General features: G+C 39.4%; 1 protein-coding gene across 1 annotated transcript in view; it reads left to right on the top strand.

Annotated features, from left to right (window-relative positions):
- Positions 1-17,551, top strand: part of ctif (CBP80/20-dependent translation initiation factor) — a 111,496-nt gene that overhangs the window by 64,232 nt on the left and 29,713 nt on the right. Inside the window, exons 8-10 of the mRNA XM_061927265.1 lie at positions 1,561-1,637; positions 15,218-15,755; positions 16,862-17,155. Of these exons, the coding sequence (XP_061783249.1) occupies positions 1,561-1,637; positions 15,218-15,755; positions 16,862-17,155 (909 nt within the window). The remainder of the gene's footprint in view (positions 1-1,560; positions 1,638-15,217; positions 15,756-16,861; positions 17,156-17,551) is intronic.

Consider the following 17,551-nt stretch of genomic DNA (forward strand, 5'->3'; position numbering starts at 1 on the left):
GGACTGTGAATCTTTGGGTGTCCCATGACTCGATGCAATATCGATTCTTGGGGTCACGATTCGATTCAAAATCTTTTTTTTTTTTTTTTTCAATTCAACACGATTCTCGATTCAAAAACGATTTTTTCCCGATTCAAAAGGATTCTCTATTCATTCAATACATAGGATTTCAGCAGGATCTACCCCAGTCTGCTGACATGCAAGCAGAGTAGTAGATTTTTGTAAAAAACTTTTATAATTGTAAAGGACAATGTTTTATCAGCTGATTGCAATAATGTTAATTTGTTTTATCTATTAAATGAACCAAAAATATAACTTATTTTTTCTTTGTGAAAATATTGGACACAGTGTGTTGTCAAGCTTATGAGATAAATAATAAATGGGTTGTACTTGTATAGCGCTTTTCTACCTTCAAGGTACTCAAAGCGCTTTGACACTACTTCCACATTTACCCATTCACACACATATTCACACACTGATGGAGGGAGCTGCCATGCAAGGCGCTAACCAGCACCCATCAGGAGCAAGGGTGAAGTGTCTTGCTCAGGACACAACGGACATGACGAGGTTGGTACTAGGTGGGGATTGAACCAGGGACCCTCGGGTCGCGCACGGCCATTCTTCCACTGCGCCACAAGTGCGATGCAAGTGTAAGCCACTGTGACACTATTGTTCATTTTTTTATTTTTTTATAAATGTCTAATGATAATGTCAATGAGGGATTTTTAATCACTGCTATGTTGAAATTGTAACTAATATTGATACTGTTGTTGATAATATTCATTTTTGTTTCACTACTTTTGGTTTGTTCTGTGTCGTGTTTGTGTCTCCTCTCAATTGCTTTGTTTATTGCAGTTCTGAGTGTTGCTGGGTCGGGTTTGGTTTTGGAATTGGGTTGCATTGTTATGGTATTGCTGTGTATTGTTTTGTTGGATTGATTAATAAAAAATCAAAAAATTGTTTTGTTTTTTTTAAATCGATTTTTTTTAAATGAGAATTGATTCTGAATCGCACAACGTGAGAATCTCGATTCGAATTCGAATCAATTTTTTCCCACACCCCTAGCGGTTACCCTGCTGTAGAGCTTTGCACAAGTAAACATGCTGCAGGACTCCTTCTATCGGAGCGCTTATATTGCAGATTTAAGATGCAATCTGATATAATCTGATATTTTTGCTGATAACAGACCAATATCTGATATTAATATCAGATCTGATCACCCTTAATGATCATGATTAGACCCTTGACAAAATACTGTATATAGTACTAAACTCAAGTTTAAACACTAAATATAAGACAGTGTAGTTCTGTTTTTATTAAGTTGTTCAGAAGTTTGTAACTTGCAAAAGATGTGCAGTTAAGACAAATAAATCAAGTGCTTCCTATTCAATTTAAAGCAGATGCAATTCTAGCTTCCTGAAGGGGAAAGAAGTCCCATAGTTCATCATATAAAAAGCATGTTTCCAATGCTCTTTTACTTCTATAGAAAGTTTCCACAGAGTGATATACTGCACATTGCTGGTCTTGACAGTAGCTGTCTCTATGATTTGTTCCTAACAGGTCTTCCCACCCCTTCCTAATGAGGCTGAGATCGCGCACACCAAAAAGCTCTTCCGACGCAAGAGGAATGACCGACGGTAATGACGCATCGAAGTTGACACACACACACACACACACACACACACACACACACACACACACACACACACACACACACACAGTCGCATACATACACACGCCTGGCTGACTGAGAGGGAAGGTTTTAATGTGGTGATGTCAGATGTCAAGCAGCCAATCCTTTTGGCCTTAACAGCTCTCCTCTGCCAAATAATGTCAACACAGGAATGCAGGCTCTGCATTTCACTACAGACAGCAAGAAATAGGAAAGAAAAAAGAAAACGGAGACATTCAAGGTTTTTTAACGTTAATACTTCAGTCAAAGCACATTTACTTTTCTGCAATTCCGCCACACACATTCAATCCACGTCATTTCTTTATGATATTGGCTTTACTTTGCTAAGTTTTCACGCTGCCGCTAAAGTTTGTGCTGGCACATCTGCTCTTATTGTATACACAGTGAAATCTAATTTGTGACTTCATTGAAACCAGCTTCTTGAAGAGGAGAAGGGCTGGTTCTCTCACTGCCTGCCCTGATGTCACTGGAAAATTGTTCTCTAGTTGCTAAGAGACCAGGAAAAGAGAAAATATTTGGGTTGTATTTGTGGTTAGAAAAATGAAATTTAGCTAAGTGGGCAATAGACAAACAGAAAATAATTGCTGTTGTCCAGAACCATTGCGTGCATGGCGATGGATTAAAAGCAGGTTTTGCGCATAGAAAAGAACAAAAATATAAATCTTTTGATGAAAAAATGATTTGTTATGGTTTAAGTCCATTATCTGTGTGTGTGTGTCTGTTGTGACGCCACCGCGGGAAGCTGTTGTTTTTTTTTTATCTCTGGGTGTTTCATTTACGCACACAATAATTAGCTTAGCTCTGACCACCGTGAGCAGCAAAGAGGCTGGTGGAAAAGAACACAAATCATCTGGGCGCTTATGTCAGAACTGCCTGCAAAGGATCAACTACTTCTTGGCCGAAGTAGTTGTCTGTTTTGCCGGGAGGAGGCTCGCAACATCAAAGCATACTCTGCTAATTTATAGCCAAAGTACTCCTCGTCCCTTTACATGGTTGAAACCACCCATTTTGCATGTTTGGGAGTCATAGGAAATGAACAATCAAGCGAAGCATACAACTGCCATGCACAAACACTTGAAGAAAATATGCATGACTAAATGTGAAGTCAATGTAAGTCGGGCCATTTTTTATAGGCTACAGTGGAACCTCTGAAGTGGAAACCCCCTAAAGTCACGCAGCAAGACCTCAGCCCAGTCAGCATGTAGAGGAAGTACGTCACGACAAGTTATTGCACTATTGAGGATGCGTAGCGACAAAAGCACCTCAGTCCTGGTTGCTCAATACAATATTGTAAGAAAATACCGAAAAGTAGCATTGATTTGTCCCTATGTAAATGACCCTTCATCAATGGGAAATACCATATTTTTCTGACTATAAGTCGCAGTTTTTTTTTCATAGTTTGGCCGGGGTTGCGACTTATACTCAGGAGCGAGTTATGTGTGAAATTATTAACACATTACCGTAAAATATCAAATAATATTATTTAGCTCATTCACGTAAGAGACTAGACGTAAAAGATTTCCTGGGATTTAGCGATTAGGAGTGACAGATTGTTTGGTAAACGTATAGCATGTTCTATATGTTATAGTTATTTGAATACTGCAGATTACAAACTGGACGTAGTGAAGTATGCTGCAGAGAACAGCAATCAAGCAGCAGAAAGAAAGGACGCTAGCGGGGCGCATACCAGAGGCGACACCGAGGAAAAAGATTTAATCGGATTTAGCTATCGGGAGTGACAGATTGTTTGGTAAACGTATAGCATGTTCTATAAGTTATAGTTATTTGAATGACTCTTACCATAATATGTTACGTTAACATACCAGGCACGTTCTCAGTTGGTTATTTATGCGTCATATAACGTACACTTATTCAGCCTGTTGTTCACTATTCTTTATATATTTTAAATTGCCTTTCAAATGTCTATTCTTGGTGTTGGGTTTTATCAAATAAATTTCCCCAAAAAATGCGACTTATACTCCAGTGCGACTTATATATGTTTTTTTCCTTCTTTATTATGCATTTTCGGCCGGTGCGACTTATACTCCGAAAAATACGGTACACAATAATGTGGTTTTCTTTATTTCATCAGTGGTTCACTTCTTTTTACTCTTGCATGACCATTGTTATCAAAAATAGAATATAAGAAGTATTTTAACAATTAAGTTGATTAGAGCTGGACAGTTAACTGCAATTGGGATAATATCGCAATAAAATAATTTTTCTCTTGTTTTCAACCCGTTAGTTATGCAAAGTGATCCAGTGACGCATGCGCAAAAGAGAGTCTGGCAGAGTAACTCGCAGACTCGCTCATCGTTTTCTACATGTGCAAACAACACTTCTTGGTTTTCCAGCAGTCACACGTCACATTCACACAAAGTAGCGGAACATGCCTTCACTGACCTCCGGGATTTAGAAATTTGAATACGAACACCATTGTTGACACATTACTGTTACTGCTAACATAACAGTACATTATAGTAGTGACAAAGCTCCAGATTTGTTGTTTTATTGATGAGCACTTAAATCGAAATTGTATTTTTTTCAAGTCAGTTTCTTAATTCTAACAAATAGGCTAAGTTTACGGGAAATGACACATTCAAATGATCTGTTGTTGGGCTGAAAAAACAGAACAAATAAAACATTTCTTGCAATTAGATTTTCCCAAATCGTTTAGCCCTACTGTAGAATCGTTTAAGTCTTAAATATTTTCTTTTGGCAATAGTTTAACAATCATTGCTAGACCATCAATTTTGATTATTTTCATTATGGTAAAATTGTTCTAACCATAAACAAATCAAGAGGTCGACCAGCCTTCTAGATCTGCTCATCAACTGTACAATTAAGTGGTTTGTCACCCCCTGCAAGGCCGCTGGAAAGTATCCGAGTTTCAAACACGTCTCCCCGCGTGAACAGACCTTGTGTTGTGTTAGGTTGTACGGTGCTTTGTAAAAACACACGCAGTAATAATCAAATTGGCACACACCTGATTACTGATTATTAATTGTACCATAAGATATACATTGTGTGCATTGTGTTCCAAAACATTGCAGTGAGACGGTGACTTGAGCGAAGTTCTGTCTGGCTAGGAAGGCAAGGGGCGGTACTACATGTGTTTCTACTTTACAAAGCACGTCAAGCAAGGCTGAAATTAGTGATTTACTGGAATGTGCTGCTTGCTGCTCGCTGTTCCGACAGCGAGAGGAGGGGGGTGCAAAGTATGAGTCAATATGCTCCTTTCTCGCCTTGACAAAAGCTCACTGCACTCGACATTTGTTCATGATCCATTCAGTCTTAAAAATGATGCAAACGTCTATAATGTATCGGATGTTTTCTTTTAGGTGTGGCACTGCATATTTCATCTTCTGTGGTGAAGCCAAACTTTTAAGTATGCGTTCAAGTAACACGTGAACAGCCTGTTTAATTACGGGTCGTATTGGCCATGCTGTATGTGTGGGAATCATTTTAAAACTTGCTTTGGTCATGTGATGCACTTCAAGAAGCAGAAGTGTACTAATGTATAGTAAACACAACAACTTTACCTTACGCTTTGTAGGTGTCCTCACGAGGTCACTGTTGTTTTTTTTCTGTTTAAGAGTGTATCAGTATTTGCAATGTTGACATGGTTATTTTTTTATTCCTTTTTGATGGCGTTATGCCTTTTTTTTTTTTTTTAAACTTAGCTTAGCTTGAGTTCAAGTTTAGCTGACATTATTATCTAATGTTTTGTTGTCGGACGTTTGGATGATGTCCGGTGGGATCCAGCGTGCTAGTCTACAACTTTTCATGGTTTAGGATTTTTTTTTTTCCTGTTCAAATATGTATCAGTGCTCGAGAACTTGCCATGGGCCAAAAGTGGCCAATTTTTTGGATTGTGATGAATTCATGACATTTTTTCCCTCATAGATTCAATCTCATTCAAAAAACCAGGACCAGCATCCTCAGCAGTGGACATCTGTTGTTTGCATCTTTTGGCTTTTTATTCCAAAATTAACTCTGACAGAGGATGGATTGTCTCTGCTATATATACAGAACCTTGCCCGGTGGGATACATTGTGGTAGTCTATAACCTTTCGTTGGCTTCTGCCCTTAATGCAAATGCTCAGCCAGGCAATCTAAACCCGCCTCTCCACACTCCATTAAAGCAGCGCGTTGTGGTCCATGTGAAGCTTAGACCGAGTTATCGACTGTGCCTGCAGCACCACACCCCCACACTCCCCTTCTCTCTACATGCCAATCAATTTGTCTGGGTCAACCAATGACCCGATGGGTCCAAGCATGAGTTCTGTATCCGAGCGCTGATCGATCGCCAATATGCATCCCATGATACATAATTCATTTCACATTTCTTCAAGTCGCCGTGGCAACCCTCACCTCCTCTAGTTCAGTGCATGTTGTTAAAGTGTCATAGTTATCAACCTGTAGTTTTTTTCTGTCCTCTTCTACCTCCTTGCTTGCCTCTCCTACCAAAAAATGTCCCCGTCTGTTATGTCCTACAAATTGTTCCTACCCCTTAATGCACTCCATCACTCCATTCTTCCATTCACCCGCACTGTGGCTCCTCTCCTGCTTCTAGAGCAGTAGATCACCGCGACCAGTTAACCGTACTTCTGCCCACTGGCCCCAAAGGGAAGCGGCAAGTCTACACAAGGTCAGTCTCAGAACGGTGACACTACATAAATGTTTTTTGTTTTTTTTACCAAAGCCGGGCACTGAAAAAGGTGAACTCTGGGGGTTTGATTAAACAATATTATGGATTAGGGTAAGAAAGAAGAATGCCAATACTAGTAAATGGGAAGGTGTGTCCAAAAATTTGGGACTGGAACTGTATGCCCAGTAGTTCTAGACACTTTTTTTTGGAATTTTGCTCATCATTCACAAACCTACCTTATGTGAGACAAAAACAGACGTCTTTCTATTTTTTGTGCATTCTAAATTAGAAAAAAAATGCTCGAATGAGACGGTTAACAATGTAGCTAATATGATTAATCCTTTCCACATATAAAGCCATTGAAAAACAATGTAAAACCTGCCAACAGTACACCATTTACATGATATGACCTGCATATTACCGTAAATTTCGGACTGTAAGCCGCTACTTTTTTCCTACGCTTTGAATCCTGCGGCCATCCTTATAAAATCCTGTAGCTAATTTATGGATTTTTCTTTGCTGACGGCCATAATGCAAATAATTGTTCTTAAAAACAAAAGCAAGCAGACACTGAAATAGGGGTGCACTATGGCGTCTTTTTTTGGACGAGTTCACTTCTGCAAGTGCTGCAGTGCTGTATTGCCCTTCTGTTTAGACTGAGCTTTCAACCTGAAGTAGAAGTGCCGTTTCGTCTTCTAGCCATCCTAAGCTTGTCTACTCATATGGATTCCTCCTACATCACGCCAGGCAATGTTTCTAAGTCTTATAATATAACTACCGTATTTTTCGGCGTATAAGTCGTACCGGCCGAAAATGCATAATAAAGAAGGAAAAAAACATATAAGTCGCACTGGAGTATAAGTTGCATTTTTTGGGGAAATTTATTTGATAAAACCCAACACCAAGAATAGACATTTGAAAGGCAATTTAAAATAAATAAAGAATAGTGAACAACAGGCTGAATAAGTGTACGTTATATGAGGCATAAATAACCAACTGAGAACGTGCCTGGTATGTTAACGTAACATATTATGGTAAGAGTCATTCAAATAACTATAACATATAGAACATGCTATACGTTTACCAAACAATCTGTCACTCCTACTTGCTAAATCCGATGAAATCTTATACGTCTAGTCTCTTACGTGAATGAGCTAAATAATATTATTTGATATTTTACGGTAATGTGTTAATAATTTCACACATAAGTCGCTCCTGAGTATAAGTCGCAAACTATGAAAAAAAACTGCGACTTATAGTCCGAAAAATACGGTACAACAATTCATACATACTAAACCATGAATCCATGAATATTTGTATGTGCTATTTTAATGTAATGAAGCTAGCGTCATTAGCATTAGCTGATGTGCTAACACGTTTACGAGTGTCTTTGTTAGTATTATTAACTTACAATGGCCTTCTGTTTGTATTGTTTCAATTTTGTAAATTCAACAAAAACGTAACCGTGGACTCATTGAGTCTGTTTAGCTGATTGGAGTATAAGCTTCCGGAGCTGGGTCCATGACGATGACTTTTGTTTTGTTTGATCAGCTGTTTTACTGTCGTGTTACAGACACCATTTGGAAACAATTAATGTATGTACAGTAAATAAACATTTACTAAATATTTCTCTGTAAATAACTAATTTAACAATTTATATATCTGCGGCTTATAGTTGGGTGTGGCTAATATATGGAAACCTTTTTATTCTTCTAAAATTTAGTAGGTGCAGCTTATATACTGGTGTGCTCTATAGTATGGAAAATACGGTAACCAAGTATAGTGACATTGTTATTGTACGAGCTAACGCAGAGGATCACGGAGGTAATGTAGCTATTGCAACTCTTGACTTACTGAGCATCCCTGTGACAGTGGACATTGTACCATAAGTGATTATTTTGTTATGTTCCTAGTTTGTATTTCTTGTTGAAGGAAATGGCAAATACTGTGATGCTCTCTTTGAAATCAATGTGCTGTTGTGATGCCTAAAATGACTGAAAGGTGTGTCTCCTGAAGAGACACAACCAATGGATGCAGTTTTTAACTGTGTTTTAGATATTGCAGCTTGGATGTCAAAAAACCTTTCTGCAGCTTAACCAGGCCAAGACTGAGGTTTTAATTATTGGTCCTGAGGCCATTTTAATCCATCTTCGCAAGTGAATAATTTGGGCATAATTTTTTACTCTAAGCTTTGTTTTACGCATTAAATACACCACTAAAATAGGGTTTTATCATCTCAAAAATATAGCCAAAGCAGCCCCATTCTCTCTCGGAGCAACATCGAGACACTAATGCATTCTTTTATAACCAGCCATATAGACTAATGTAATGCCCTGTTTTCTGGTCTTCCTAAAAAAAGTACAAAACCACTTCAATTACTCCAAAACTCAGCCCCTCGTCTGCTGGTGAGGACCAGAAGGAGGGCCCATATTACACTGGTTTTGAAATCACTGCATTGACTGCAAGAATCGATTTTTAAGATTCTATTACTGCTTTTTAAATGCCTTAATGGTCTTGGGCCTTCTTATCTTTCCGAGTTGCTTTTATCATATGAGCCCTTGCGGTCCCTTAAGTCTTCCGGTTCAGGCCTCCTAATTATTCCAATAGTCCGGACAAATACCCACAGAGAGGCGTCAATTCATTATTATGCCTCCCATTTGTGGAACAGCCTGCTGGAGACCATCAGGGCTGCAGAGAATGTTACGATTTTTTTTCCAAAAAAAGCTCTTAAGACCCACCTTTTTAACTTAGCATTTAATTAATATTATTATTCATCTTATAGTTTTTACTATACTTTTAACTCTGTTTATCTAGTATTTATTAGCTTTTATTTACCACATACCAATTAATTCATCTTATTTAGTTTTTAACTACATCCATCCATCCATTTTCTTATGTAATATGTATGCATTTTTTTAAATTATCTTCTTAGTATATTTCATTCATTTATTTTATCCTCTTAATATATGCATATTTATAAAGTTATTTATAGCGTTTTCTCAGCGGTGGGCTCTGATGTCCCGTGGCTGCTGTGGGCCTGGCTCATGGGTTCCTCGGCAAGAGGACTCCCTGGTCTCTCGCTGTTTGCTCTGGATCAGGCTTGCTGCTGTCGTGGCCCCTGGTGCACTTGGATCCCTAAGATAGTGTTATATCACCTGGTTCTTCCGTGCTCAGCCAAATATGTTTTTAGATGACTATTTACGTGTGCATGTGTATATGGTAGAGAGGAATAGAGGCTGGGGGTTTCCACTTGCAATTATTCAATGAGGGCGTTTTTTTAAAATGTTTTTAAATGTAAAGCACTTTGTGCTACATTTTATAGGAATGAAAAGTGCTGTACAAATAAAGTTTGATTGATTGAATATTACGCTATGTGCGTTACTAAATTACATATATACTAGTTACCGCATGAAAATAAAATGTTGTTGGAGGTTTTTAGTTTATTTTTAGAGGACTTTATAGGCGGAATAGATGGAATCCCCATTACCTGCATTGTTAGCAGCCTCTTGCTAGGGTTTTTTTCCAATTTAGAATGCACAATAAAGAGAGACTTGTGTTCTTGTCTGATATTGGGATTGTGAATGATAGACAAAATTCCAAAACACGTGCAGTTCCCCTTTAAAAAGGACACTTACAGTATACAGGTAAAAGCCAGTAAATTAGAATATTTTGAAAAACTTGATTTATTTCAGTAATTGCATTCAAAAGGTGTAACTTGTACATTATATTTATTCATTGCACACAGACTGATGCATTCAAATGTTTACTTCATTTAATTTTGATGATTTGAAGTGGCAACAAATGAAAATCCAAAATTCCGTGTGTCACAAAATTAGAATATTACTTAAGGCTAATACAAAAAAGGGATTTTTAGAAATGTTGGCCAACTGAAAAGTATGAAAATGAAAAATATGAGCATGTACAATACTCAATACTTGGTTGGAGCTCCTTTTGCCTCAATTACTGCGTTAATGCGGCGTGGCATGGAGTCGATGAGTTTCTGGCACTGCTCAGGTGTTATGAGAGCCCAGGTTGCTCTGATAGTGGCCTTCAACTCTTCTGCGTTTTTGGGTCTGGCATTCTGCATCTTCCTTTTCACAATACCCCACAGATTTTCTATGGGGCTAAGGTCAGGGGAGTTGGCGGGCCAATTTAGAACAGAAATACCATGGTCCGTAAACCAGGCACGGGTAGATTTTGCGCTGTGTGCAGGCGCCAAGTCCTGTTGGAACTTGAAATCTCCATCTCCATAGAGCAGGTCAGCAGCAGGAAGCATGAAGTGCTCTAAAACTTGCTGGTAGACGGCTGCGTTGACCCTGGATCTCAGGAAACAGAGTGGACCGACGCCAGCAGATGACATGGCACCCCAAACCATCACTGATGGTGGAAACTTTACACTAGACTTCAGGCAACGTGGATCCTGTGCCTCTCCTGTCTTCCTCCAGACTCTGGGACCTCGATTTCCAAAGGAAATGCAAAATTTGCATGGTTGGGTGATGGTTTGGGGTGCCATGTCATCTGCTGGTGTCGGTCCACTCTGTTTCCTGAGATCCAGGGTCAACGCAGCCGTCTACCAGCAAGTTTTAGAGCACTTCATGCTTCCTGCTGCTGACCTGCTCTATGGAGATGGAGATTTCAAGTTCCAACAGGACTTGGCGCCTGCACACAGCGCAAAATCTACCCGTGCCTGGTTTACGGACCATGGTATTTCTGTTCTAAATTGGCCCGCCAACTCCCCTGACCTTAGCCCCATAGAAAATCTGTGGGGTATTGTGAAAAGGAAGATGCAGAATGCCAGACCCAAAAACGCAGAAGAGTTGAAGGCCACTATCAGAGCAACCTGGGCTCTCATAACACCTGAGCAGTGCCAGAAACTCATCGACTCCATGCCACGCCGCATTAACGCAGTAATTGAGGCAAAAGGAGCTCCAACCAAGTATTGAGTATTGTACATGCTCATATTTTTCATTTTCATACTTTTCAGTTGGCCAACATTTCTAAAAATCCCTTTTTTGTATTAGCCTTAAGTAATATTCTAATTTTGTGACACACGGAATTTTGGATTTTCATTTGTTGCCACTTCAAATCATCAAAATTAAATGAAATAAACATTTGAATGCATCAGTCTGTGTGCAATGAATACATATAATGTACAAGTTACACCTTTTGAATGCAATTACTGAAATAAATCAAGTTTTTCAAAATATTCTAATTTACTGGCTTTTACCTGTATATTAAAACAAGCTGAAAACAGTGTCATTTTGGCCATTTGTTTACTCTACTGTGCCACCTTTGACCCTGAAAACGCAGCTTGTTGACGTGAACGTTTTAAATGCGTCTGAAAAGGCTAAGTCAAACCATTAAAAACAAAAAAGTAAGGGTTGCGTTTCCATGTACCGTAATTGCTGAAAAGGTCTACAATTGATTGATTGTAAGCATTTACAAACTAAGTGTTGACTGCGATAATATTTTGTTTGATGAAAACACGAAATGTTGCCTGACCATGAGGATGTAATTTGGTGGGAGGGACAGGGTGGACATTTCCCTTTTACTTTTTAAAAAAGCATTTTTTCATGCTTTTTAACATCCAAAGATAATGTTACATTATTGAATGGGGCAAAAAGGCCGCTCAGGCTGAACCTTGTCTCTTTAGAGACTGCCCACAAGCTCATTGATTGGGGCTGCCTTCTTGCCAACGTAACAATGATTGACAGCTTGCTGCTGTCGACAAATCATCGGTCGGTTGCAAGATAAAAGCGAGGTTGCCTCCGTACGGCAATATGAATCCCAAAAAAATAAGATAAAGATTTCAGACAAGAGGAGTCTAGTGCTCCACTTAAAGGTAGTCATCTAGTTGACCAAAACTTGCGAGAAGGGTATAGGAAGTCAAATTGCATTTCACATGTTTGCAATTCCTGATCGCGCAAGCGCTTAGGTATCAGTTATTTGTTCCAGCAAACATGGTTCGATTCCCAGCCAGGACATACAAGATAATCATTAAACTGAATTATAACGCAATCTTGAAAAAACAAAGTCAAGTTATCAATTTCATTCTTTTAATTTCTTATTTCGTACAAAAATGTATTATTGTTTGTCATTCATATTACTCCAAAAAATGCATCCTTTCAAACCTTGACCTTTTCAAGTCACGGCCCCTGTACGCAAGCCAGTTGTGTGTTCCCCACTTTTGAAATATTGGTTATAAAGTCAATATCAAGCGTGTCCAATTTTAAACATAAAAAAGTGTAGTTGGTTTACTTATTGTTTTTGAGCCTGAAAATGCAAACTACTCGAAATGCTCAGTTTTGATCGGCCCTCTCTTATTTGCCTCTGCCAAAGATGTTATTGTTTTTATCGTTGTTTGGTATCAGCTCGACTAAACAACACTTCTCAATCAATTTCTATGAAGCTTCTGATACTTTTCTCTGGGAGAACCCACTAAGTTTTGTTGCAGTTCTAAGATTTCCATTTCACTTTTGCTTGCACAGCAAAAAAATATATAAATAAATATATATATATATATATATATAATTTTTTTCCTGAGTGAATAATGCATATTCATGCATAAATTCACTTAAAGAAATTAATGCATATGCTGGAGGTGGGTATGTATAAAGGTTTACAGTTTAGTATTGCGCCAAATGAAGTTTGCTAACACATAGTGAATGTCTGGGCTCTGCTGAGTGCAATTCTAGTTTTATCTTGATTAGTTTCAGACTGAAAAAACAGGAGCTGAATTTGGGCATTTTGTGGCGGCGGGGGGAGCTCAGCTAACATCAAACAATTTAATTATGATGACTACACTGATGCTACAAGACTCATTATCCTCAGAACGTTTCTCGATTTAATTAGATTGGTGATTGCTTCAGAGACAACCGTGTTTCCATGTAGACTCTTTTGAAAGATGAAACTTCATCAGTGGCCCCCATCATTTCCTCTTAATGCAAACATGCAAACTCCTCTGCAGAAATGTGAGTGATGGACATTTAAGACAGTTTGTGCACCACCACCGCAGAGCTCACCGTCATTAAATATGATTAACATTTTATTACTGTCTCGTTTTCACCTCCTCGCCTTCAGCGCTTTGGGGAAAGGTTTATGAGACTTGAGCCTCTACTAACAGCTGTCATAAAGATCAAATTAATCATTAGTCCACGTGTGTGTTTCCGCCTGATATTGTCCTCCTCAACTTTCAGGATGTCTCCATTGAGCGACCCTTGCAAGAGATTATAAAATCTCACCCTCTTTGGTCCCATTAAAGGCGATCTAACAGTTTCTGTCGGTCAGCATTAAGATACAGCATTATGATTGATTGGGCTTAAGTAAAAACTCAGTGAGAATATTGCAACCTTGAAAAAAAGCTTTGTAGCCATCAGCCTGTGTGAAAAGGTGAAGAAAGTGTGTCCGCCTGCTACTCTGTAGTATGGGAAAGCTTTGCGCAACGAACATCAGTCTTAGAGGATGCTGAATATTTGAGGCCGTTGTTTGCTCACCGGAAGATGAACTGTCTCCCAACCTCCCCAGGAGAGTGAAAGCGAGGTCCCAGAAAGGACGCACACCAAATGAATGCATACAAAATAGGCTATAAATATAATGCATTTGCATTGACTTAGTCTCTTCACCTAGTGCTCAGACAGCAATAAAATTGCTAAGACACAAGGCTGTTTGATGTCTAATAAAAAAGTTTTCATCTCAGTTAGTCACCTTCTGACCTTTTTAAAGTCGATTGGATTTTATAAAGAAGAAATGCAAACAACGTTAATTTGTTCAGACAGTTCTATTTTCATTATGTTTCTTGAAAATGTCCAAGCTTTTGTATTGAGTTTGTATCCTCTGGCAATAATTTTGAAAGCTGGTAATTTTTGTTTTAAATGCCAAGGCTGTGTGTTTTAAGAGGATTGATTGAACTGTTTGACGTTGAATCTTTCAACAACCTTCTGTAAAGTTCCATAGTCTTTGTCAACTCAGCCTCCAAGGACTACAAAGCACATCGTTTGCTTAAGAATGCGCACTCTTCTAAAGGTGATTCTCTATTTGATGGGCTTCAGTCAGACTTAGATCAGCTTTGTTGCTTTTCAGATTGGGTTAACCTTAAAGAAATACACAGTTGACTGATTAAGGAGTGCTTCAAATTATTTATGTACTGTATATGTATATGACATGGGAGTAACACGAGGCACTAACCATTAGCCATGTTCATCATGTCTTCTTGAAATTTTGTTAGAGATTTGGTACGGTTTGGTTCAGTTCAGTTTGGAATAGTACAGTTTGTAAATCATAGAGGACAAAACGCCTCCAATAAGGCTGACAAAGTGTGTGTCTAGCGGCATTTTGTACCATTATACCAATGCGTAGCGTTGCAACTGTTAGTCTGGCACTTAAAAGTGCTATGATTCGAATTGGGTGTTTTGTCATCCTATCCAGTTGAAATGCGGACCATCCAGAACTGAACCCCTTTTGTTGAAAGAAGTGTAGCTAGAATCAATCATATCAGTCAATTATTGTACTCAAAAGGGTGCATGAAAAAATTGACAGTTAATGGTGTCCAAGTGATTGCTACTGGTTGAGTTTGTGCTTGTTCATACTTAGTTAGGCTGAAGTAGCTAATAGGTTACCTTCTTGGTGCCAAGGTGGCTAATCTCCTGCACCATATGTCAGTGGTTGGTCAAGCACAGAGGCAGTACAGCCAAAGGACAGAACTATGCAGGACTGGGAACCTCATTGTGCATCCTAATGTAAGCAACATGATGTGATTGTTGGATTGGATTGATAGCAGCGGTTGCGGTTTTTTGTCAGCACTATTTTAGTTGAGGTGGTTGACCGCCATTATGTTGCATAACAGCAAAGCTTACCGATACCTGCTCATGTTCCAGGAGACAACAGCGACCTCAAGGAGGGAAGAACCAGAGCCCACACCCGTCTCCGCAACATCAACGGGATCAAACCCAACAGCAGTCACCGAACCCAACAGAAGCAGGAGACAATAGAAACAATGGCTCTGTGCGGTCTCCTCGCCAGTATCAAGGAGGACACGGGCAACGCCAAGGAGGAACCTCGCACGGATACAGTCAGAACAGACGTTGGCACCCCAATCAGAAAGGCCACGGACAGCAAAACCTGTCAATTTCTGATAAAGGAGTACCACCGAGAGCAACCAAAGACACGACAGAGAATGTAAAAGTGGGTAACAAGCAGATCCGACAGATGGAGGAGCCTCGAGACTGCAAGAGTCCCCGTGACTCACCCAGATCTGAGTCAGCGCTTAACACAAACGCTTCCTCAGATCTGACAGGCAAAAATTCTCCCAGCCCATGGGGGACCAGCACGTCAAGCAAGGGGCAGTCCATAGAGCCCCGTATCAGCTTGCTGCAGTCGTCAAAGGAGAGGCTGAGGAGGAGACTGAAGGACAAGGTACCGAAAAGCTGCTTACTTCTGATGTTCATGATTAAGCCAATCAAGATTAATTTGTGTGTATACACACGCTACTTTTATCACAGGTATACCCACTATGCTTTTAGTCATTTAGCCACTTAGTTTTTTTAGCCTTTAGTTTTGACTCAACTGGTGAGTAAGTCAACTTTTTCTGCTTCTTGGCGGCTTGAAGGTAACAGCATGAGACTCCTCAGCAGGCACCAAAGTGAGAATTCACAAGCATTAATCCTCAGTGACGCCTTTGAGTCAGTCAGAGCAAGAGCCTTCCTTCAGTAGGTGGTTGAGTGAATTTATTTTAAATCTGAGATCCTATTAAAAAAATCTGCTTTTACAAGGATGATAATGTTTAGTTTTCATTGAGAAGCACCAAATTTACGTATATGGACCTAATACCAGTAATTTTTTGGCCCAAAACATTCAAATGTCTTGATAAAAAGTTTAATAGTTTTATATTTTAGCAAGACGATGTCTACAAACTTTGTTCCCTCACCACTTTACGGTTTGCTTACTGCGGTCTCAGTGCATCGCAAATTTAAAAGTACCATTGAGTACATTAAGATTTGAATACCCATTTAAATTTTGTAAGAAGGGTTTTAGGAGCATAGGAAGGTTTTACAAGGCTGTGGGAAAGCTGTAAGGCTTCTAAAGACTTTAAATGCATACGGCATTTATAAAAATCATAAAATAAATAGAATCTCTACTTTGCGGAAATTCATAAATCACAGGGGTGACGGGAAAGTAACCCCGCGATAATCAAGCATGGCAAAAAAATCAACAAAAGAAAGTACTCCTCAGAAGCAAATAACAGTTGAGACAGATCCCTGACATAATAAATCTAATTGAAAAAATTTGTTTAATACGTTATGTTTATCTTCCCACATAAAATGTATACATAAAACAGATCAATAAGCTAATCTAACATAAATTATATTGGTCATGGCTCAAGTGATTGATTGGTTTGTGTTGCTGCCATAAACCTGCTGCCTATCTGTGAAAGATGAGCTTCTTCAAATAATATATGCTATTGTCATTCTTTTTAGTAAAGACTTTCATGTTGCCTACCACTACCATGTCTTCTCCCTAAGGAGGAGGCGCTCACAGAAGCATCCGGCTCACAGAGCATGGACCGCCTGGTCAAGCTACTCAACAGCATGAGGAGGAACAGCAGCGGCGTGGAGGAGCAGCTGGCCTCCTTCATGGAGGAAGCGCAGAACTCGGCACAGTCGGAGGAGACCTTGTCTCAAGTGGTCAGCGCCATCTACAGCAAGGCCGTCTCGGACCGGAGCTTCGCCGCCACTGCCGCGAAGCTTTGCGACAAGATGGCGCTGTTCATGGTGGAGGGGACCAAGTTTAGGTCGCTGCTTCTCAACATGTTCCAGGTAATCTTTATTTCTGCGATGGAGTGTTTGGTTTTCGGGTTTGACGCAACTTAACACAATTATTACCATTCTGACAGAAATATGAGAAGTTTTTTTTTTTGCTCTTAGAAAATAATCAGAAAAAGACAGGTAGGTCGGTCGTCTTATATTTGGGGTGTAGAGATTTAGACAGACAGCAACAACCAACAGTTGCCGCCAAATGACTTGCACCAAAGCGAGTCAGAGCTTTTCTTCCGGTCAGTCACACACAACAGTGACCTGGAGAAATGCAGCCTCGACATAAAAACATGTCTCAAAGTTTGGGCAAATTAGTAGACAACAGAGGCGTTTTCAATGCTAATTTCAGATCAAAATCATGATCGGGAAGGAGAGTCAATAAACATCGCATACAATTAC

Source organism: Nerophis lumbriciformis, linkage group LG32 (assembly GCF_033978685.3).
Source record: "Nerophis lumbriciformis linkage group LG32, RoL_Nlum_v2.1, whole genome shotgun sequence".
NCBI lineage: Eukaryota > Metazoa > Chordata > Actinopteri > Syngnathiformes > Syngnathidae > Nerophis > Nerophis lumbriciformis.